Here is a 7,254-nt window from a genome sequence, read left to right as displayed (position 1 = left end):
TCATTGACCAATATATGCAGGTATGTGTATGATTGACTATTTCATTTTTGGTTTGGTATGTGTTTTATCTGTCTTTCTATTTTTGTTGAAGGTTGTTGGTCTTCGGCTTGCGAGTTTGGGACGTAGCCAAGAGAAGAAACATTGTCAAGTGGCTGAGCAGAAGCCAGATTTAAAGTTGGAGGAAAAGTTGGACTTAAAGAGTGCAGAGATTACAGAATTGGAGAAAAAGGTAGCTGAGCTTGATAAAGAGCTGAAATTGACGAAGGAAAATTATGCGAAAGAGGTGGAGGATGTTAAAAAGAAAGAGGCTGATTTGTTGAATATGACTATTCGTATAGAGGAATTGACTTCTGAGTTAAAAAATCTAGAAAAGAGTAAGGAGACAGCTATCCTAGATTCTTATTTTGAGGGGTTTAAGCGAGCTTCGCTGCAGGCGAGGTTTTTAGCTCTTAGCATTGATTTTGATCAGATGGATCCAGGGAAGATTGTCCGGGATGGGTCCATGGTTGATGATGATGGTGCTGAAGAAGAGGGGGATGAAAATGTTTGATAGGAATTTGGTTTGTTTCTGTTTTGTTTTTTGTTTGTAAACTAAGTTGCTCCTGTGTTGGACTTTTGTGCTTATAACTGATATTTTGGTACTGTTTGTTGAAGAAAACATACTTGGATGCTTCTGTTTGAATGCTGTTTCTGCATGTTATAATATTATTACTTTATAATAAGTTAATTTTTATCTGGTATGTGGGTTTGGCTTGGAGCCAAATGTTTTGGGTAAAATTTGTTGTAATGGTGAAATGTCATTAATTTGATTGAGAAATGTTATAGGTAGGCTGAGTAGGCCGAGTTTGGATGCCGATTCATAGGCATGATAATAACTGTATTGGTGATCGGTAATGATTTTGATTTAGATCGGCTATTTGTTTTGATTGAATGATCGGATTCCGATTAAGATCGGATTTTTGTATGAATGATCAGTTTCCGGTTTAGATCGGATATGTTGAATAATAGGAATCTGAGTTAGGTCGGATATTTGTCTGATTGTATGATCGGAATCCGAGTTAGATCATATATTTGTCTGATTGAATGATCGGAATCCGAGTTAAATCGGATATTTTTCTGATTGAATGATTGAAATCCGAGTTAGATCGGAGATTTGTCTGATTGAATGATCGGAATCTGAGTTATATTGGATATTTGTCTGATTGAATGATCAGAATCCGAGTTAGATCGAATATTTGTCTGATTGAATGATCGGAATCCGAGTTATATCGGATATTTGTCTGATTGAATGATCGGAATCCAAGTTAGATCGGATATTTATCTGATTGAATGATCGAAATCCGAGTTAGATCGGATATTTGTCTGATTGAATGATCGGAATCTGAGTTAGATCGGATATTTGTCTGATTGAATTTCCGTTATTAGGTCGGCTTTCGGATTGATTGATTGAATTCGAGGTATTAAACTCCGATTAAGATCGGTTAGATGTTTGAATGATTGTATCTGAATGATCGGATTCTGATTAAGATCGGTTGTTTAAATTTTGACAAATGAGAAGTATAAAATGCAAATAATATTGATTGGATAAGGGATTTTATTAATGTAAAACCTTTGAATTTAAAGGCCTAGGTAGGCTAGCCTCGTTAAAACCTCTCCAAGCAAAACCCTTGTGGGAAAAATCTTGGTAGTAGGAAAAAGAGTACTGGCCTGTCCCTGGTATTAACTGTAATATAACTTTAAGGAAGATACATTCCAAGTGTTAGTGAGATCTTTACCCTGTAAGGTTTGTAGTCGGTAGGCTCCATTGTCGATCACTTCTGTTACTCGGTAAAGGCCCTCCCAATTAGCTGCTAGTTTGCCATGTGCTGATGGTTTCCTAGCTTGTTCTGTTTTCCTGAGTACAAGGTCATTTACACGGAAGGACCTTGGATGAAGTCTTTGGTTATATCTTCGTGCAATGTGCTGTTGTATGGCTAAATGTTTGACTGCTGTGGACGATCTGAGTTCTTCAATGAGGTCAAGCTCGGATTGCCAAGCTATGTCTTGTGTAGTTTGGTCGGCCAATGCAGTTCGTAGTGAGGATTGAGAGATCTCCACTGGTATCATTGCGTCTGAACCGTAGACTAAATAGAAGGGTGTCTCCTTTGTGGTTGAGTGAATTGTTGTGTTGTATCCCCATATGATCTCTGGGATGATTAGCCCAGAGGCTTTTTGCATCATCCAGTTTCTTTCTTAGAGCATGTAGTATTACTTTATTTGCAGCTTCTGCTAAGCTGTTTGTTTGTGGGTGTTCGATTGAGGAAAAATGTTGTTTGATTTTTAGTTCCTGCAAAAAGGATGTAAACTTTTGGTCGGCAAACTGGCGACCATTATCTGTGATAATGTGCCGAGGAATGCCGAATCGACAAATAATATATTTCCAGACAAAAGAAATCATTTGTTGTGATGTGATTTTGGCTAAGGGCTGCGCCTCTATCCATTTGGAAAAGTAATCAATTGCTACAACCAGGAATTTTACCTGTCCTGCTGCTGTGGGGAAAGGGCCGAGTATATCTATGCCCCATTGGTGGAACGGCCAACTTACCTCGGAACAGTGTAGGAGTTCGGCCGGGAGGTGTGTGATCGGACTGTGTTTCTGGCAGTTGTTACAGCTTTTAACCTTTGCTTGGCAATCCTGTCGTATTGTCAGCCAATATAATCCAGCTCTGAGGATTTTTGAAGACAGACTTCGGGCTCCGAGGTGTGTACCACAGATTCCTTCATGTGCTTCAGCAAGTGCAAGGTCGGCTTCTGTTCTGCAAAGGCATTTAAGTAATGGACGAGAGAATCCTCGTCTATATAGGCAATTATTATAAATTGTAAAAAAGGAGGCTTGTTGGCGGAAGTGTCGAGCATTTTCGACGTCGCCTGGCAAGATCCTTGTCTGGAGATACTGTATGTATGGAGATCTCCAATTTGCTTCCTGTGTTACACTTAATATTTGTGTTAGTTCAATGCTTGGCTTGGGCAGTGTTGACTGATAAAGTGATGACCCATTAGGTTGAGTGCTGGCGAGCTTAGACAGAATGTCAGCTCGGCTATTACTCTCCCTTGGTATGTGCTGTATTTCATATTTAGAAAATTTTGAAAGTAAATTTTGTACGATATCCAGGTATTTAGAAAGCAGATGGTCCTTTACTTGGTATAAGTTATTTACCTGTTGGACGATAAGTAAAGAGTTGCAATTACCTTAAGTTCGGTGATGTTTAGGTCAGCAGCGAGTCTAAGGCCAGCAATTAGCGCTTCATACTCACTTTGATTGTTGCTTGCTTTAAAGGAAAAATTGAGGGAATGTTCGATGACGTTGCTGTGGCTATCATCAAGAATGATACCTGCTCCATACCCTTGTGGGTTCGTGGACCCATCAACGTATAAAGACCATCCGATGGAGTCTTCAGCTGTACATGGTACCGAGAATTCGGCGATAAAGTCGGCCAAAAATTGGGATTTGATGGATGCTCGGCCTTCGTACTTGATGTCAAATTCTGATACCTCCACCGACCATTTGACTAGTCGGCCAGCCAGCTCAGGTTTTTGAAGGACTTGCCGCAAAGGATGATCTGTCCGGACATGGATTTCATGGCTTTGAAAATATGGTCGAAGTCTTCTAGCTGAGAAGACAAGGGCTAGGGCAAGTTTCTCAATGCTCGGATATCGAAGCTCGGCATTCTGTAATGTTTTGCTGGTAAAATAGATCGGGAACTGTTTCTTTTCCCTCTCTGCAACGAGAGCGGAGCTTATATCCCAGTTAGTAACAGATAAATATAAGAATAATGGTTCCTCTTGTAAGGGGGTTTCTAAAATTGGTGGTTTTGAAAGAGTTTCTTTGATGTTTGTGAATGCTTGTTCACAGTCATCAGTCCATTGGAAAGCCTTTTTATTTTTTAAAGTTTGGAAAAAACATAAAGATTTAGAAGCTAGGCAAGGTAAGAATCTAGAGAGTGCAGCAAGTCTCCCTGTTAACCGTTGGACTTCCTTGATGGTGTGTTGACTTGTCATGTCTAAAATAGCTCGGCATTTTTCTGGGTTGGCCTCAATACCTCGGCTAGTGAGCAGGAAGCCGAGAAATTTGCCACTCTGGACCCCAAATGCGCACTTCTCGGGGTTTAGCCGCATGTTGTATTTTCTTAGTTGTCCGAAGATTTCTGCGAGGTCATCAAGGTGATTGTTGCCAATCTTTGTCTTGGCTACCATATCGTCAACGTAGACCTCGATGTTTCTGCCGATTTGTTTAGCGAATACTTTGTCCATGAGACGTTGATATGTCGCACCTGCATTCTTAAGGCCAAATGACATTACTTTATAACAATAGTTTCCATATTCAGTAATAAAAGCTGTCTTATTTTGATCGGATGGATGCATGGATCTGATTATACCCAGAGTATGCATCCATAAAGCTAAGTTTTTCAAAACCAGATGCATTATCAACTAAGCAATCAATAGAGGGAAAAAGGTAGGAATCTTTGGGGCATGCTTTGTTGAGATCGGTGAAATCAACACACATGCGCCATTTACCGTTATGTTTTTTAACCATGATGACATTCGCCAGCCATGTTGTGAATCTGATTTCTCGGATGAAGCCCGCGTTGATGAGTTTCTTGGTTTCCTCCAGGGAGGCTTGTTTTTTGTCATGGCCGAGATTTCTCTTTTTCTATGTAACTGGTCGGACATATGGGTCTAACGCCAACTTGTGCGATATGATGGATGGATCGATGCCTAGCATATCAGCTGAGGTCCAAGCAAACAGGTCGGCATTTTCCTGTAAGAATGCTCGGAATGATGATTTTTCCTCTGAGGACAATGTTGAGCCAACGTATGTGAATTTGTCTGTGTTTTCTGTGAAATAAATTTTATGCAGGTCTTCTGTTAGGGTTGGCCTTTCCAGTGTTCCAGCTCTGGGATCAAGGTCGGCCAGCATGTGTTGGTCGTTCATGTTGCCGATGTTGTGAACATGGGCTTTTGTGTGTCAGTTAGGTCTTTTGAGACTATTGTTGTAGCACTTCCTGGCTTCTCGGGCGTCACTGTGAATGGTTGCAATTGTGTTATCCTACAAAGGGAACTTAACACAAAGATGAATTGTTGATACTATAGCGCCGAACCTATTTAAGAAAGGCCGGCCAAGTATTAAATTGTAGGGACTGAAGCAATCAACAACTAAGTATTGAATGTCTGAAGTTTTTGACGAGGAAAACTCACCAAGTGTGGTTTGTAACCACACAGAGCCCATAACCGGGACTCGCTCACCTGAGAAACCTACCAGGTCTCCAGTAGAAGGTTGGAGGATGTTGCTACTCAATTTCATCTTTTGGAATGTGGAGTAAAATAGGACGTCAGCGCTGCTCCCAGGGTCCAGCAACACCTTTTTTACTAGGAGATCTCTGAGTTGCAGGGAGATTACGACCGGGTCATCGAGATTTGCTGTACTATTGTTATGATCGGCTGTCTGAAATGTTATCTGCGGGTAGTGTGGTAGTGTCTACTGAATTTGATCGGCATTGATGGAAAGCATAGCTCGGTAAGATCTCTTTCTCGCCGAGCTTGTGGCTCCTCCACCTGCAAAACCTCCGGAAATATAGTTAATTATATGTGTTGGTTGTTCGGGATGGTTGTTGTTTGGTCGGTCTTTATCTCGGCCATGTTGTGCGGCCGAGTTTTGGTCTCCAGAGGGGGGTGCTCGCCGCTGTATGTGGCCGCCGATGTATTTGTCCAGGTGACCTTGCCGAGCTAGTCGCTCCAGTAGGTCTTTGGCGATAACAAGTCGTCAGTAGTGTGTCCGTGCTTCTGGTGGAAAGAGCAGTATTTTGATCAGTCCGCGCCTTTTGAATCTGGGTAACTGCCGGCTCTTCTTAGTGGCTTGATTAATTTTGAATTCAAGATTTCCTTGATGATATCGTCGCGCTTAGTGTTGAATTGAGTGTAGGACTCATATCGTGAAGTCGGTTTAAAGTTCTTCTTTTTGTCTCGAGGTCTATCGTCATCTCTGTAATGAGGCTTTTCTGTTTTCCGAGCTTGCCGGAGTTCCTCGATGTCGATCTGTCCTTTTGCCTTTTCGCGGAACTCGGCCATAGTCTTAGGTTTGGCCACAGCAATAGTTTCCTGGAATTTTCCTGGTCGCAATCCGCTTTTTATGGCGTGTAGTTCCACCTCGGGGTGGAGGTCGGGTATACTTATGGCTATCTTTGTGAAGCGCGTCATGTAGTCCTTGAGGCTTTCTTGCTGGCCTTGCTTGATTGTGTTCATGTAATCGGAGTCATGTAGGTAGATGGCCGATCCAGCAAAGTGCTCCTCAAAGGGCTTTGATATGTCTCGAAATCGAGAAATAGAACCTGCAGGCAAAAAACAAAACCAATCAAGTGCAGGACCGTCCAAGTAAGATGGAAAGCAACGATATAAAACTTTATCAGATGCACCATTTACTATCATTATAGAGGTGAACTTCTTGATGTATTTCTTCGGGTCACCTAACCCATCATAGGGAGTTAGGGTGGTCGGCAGAGTAAACCTCCGGGGTAGCACGAAGTTCATCATCTCGGCCGTGAATGGTCCAGGGGAGCTTTCCTGATCGTCATTCTCGTTGTCTTGCCGAGCTTTCTCATTATGCTCGGGTTGCTCCTCTTCATGCCGAGCAGTGTCTGAGACATGTGTTGGCCCTGACTGCTGCTCGGCTTCTTCTGTTCGTTCTTGCCGATCATTGTTGTTTTCGATTCGGGTGTTATTCAAGTTGGCAATTTGCTGTGCCATTCTTTGGTTCTCCTCGGTCATGCGCTGGTTGGCTTGCTGTAACTCGGTCACAATCTGAAGGAGTTCGCATGGTGTGGGTGGAAGTCGTTCAGCCATGACTCAGGCGAGAATCTCGAGGCCGATGATATATGGAAGGGATTATATTCTCGGTCCCACGGTGGGCGCCAATTGTTCTTGTATGGATACTTGGAGGGGGAGCTCGGTCTCTGGGAATCGACGTCGAGTTGTTATCTTCGGTGCCGACCTTTGAGCTTTGTGGTAATCCGAGCTTTACTCCAAGAGGATGTCCAATCGCGTAGAGCTTTGAGCAAGAAACAGGGGGGGAGTGTACCTGCAAAGGCACTCCGAAACTTAAGTCAGTATTGAGGATTCAATGTATCTTTTTAGGATGGAAGATCATACATTTTATGGGTGGCTATGTGCAAGTCGGTTACGCTTTCGCTTTATTGCTTGTATTAAAGAGCAATAATAAGG

The 7,254-nt window shown here is 42.4% G+C and overlaps 1 protein-coding gene across 1 annotated transcript; it reads right to left on the bottom strand.

The window, feature by feature from the left end:
* Window positions 1–2,457: 2,457 nt before the first annotated feature.
* LOC112762843 (uncharacterized) lies at window positions 2,458–4,401 on the bottom strand. The gene is made up of 4 exons (XM_025808671.1): window positions 4,080–4,401; window positions 3,229–3,758; window positions 2,585–3,100; window positions 2,458–2,472 (listed from the first exon to the last, which is right to left on the bottom strand). Exons 1-4 carry the CDS (start codon window positions 4,399–4,401, stop codon window positions 2,458–2,460), a joined length of 1,383 nt encoding a protein of 460 aa, XP_025664456.1.
* Window positions 4,402–7,254: the final 2,853 nt, after the last annotated feature.

The sequence above is a fragment of the Arachis hypogaea genome, chromosome 17, assembly GCF_003086295.3.
Source record: "Arachis hypogaea cultivar Tifrunner chromosome 17, arahy.Tifrunner.gnm2.J5K5, whole genome shotgun sequence".
Classification (NCBI taxonomy): domain Eukaryota; kingdom Viridiplantae; phylum Streptophyta; class Magnoliopsida; order Fabales; family Fabaceae; genus Arachis; species Arachis hypogaea.
The sequence above is the reverse complement of the archived record's forward strand: the minus strand, read 5'-3'. Positions and strand labels throughout refer to the sequence as shown.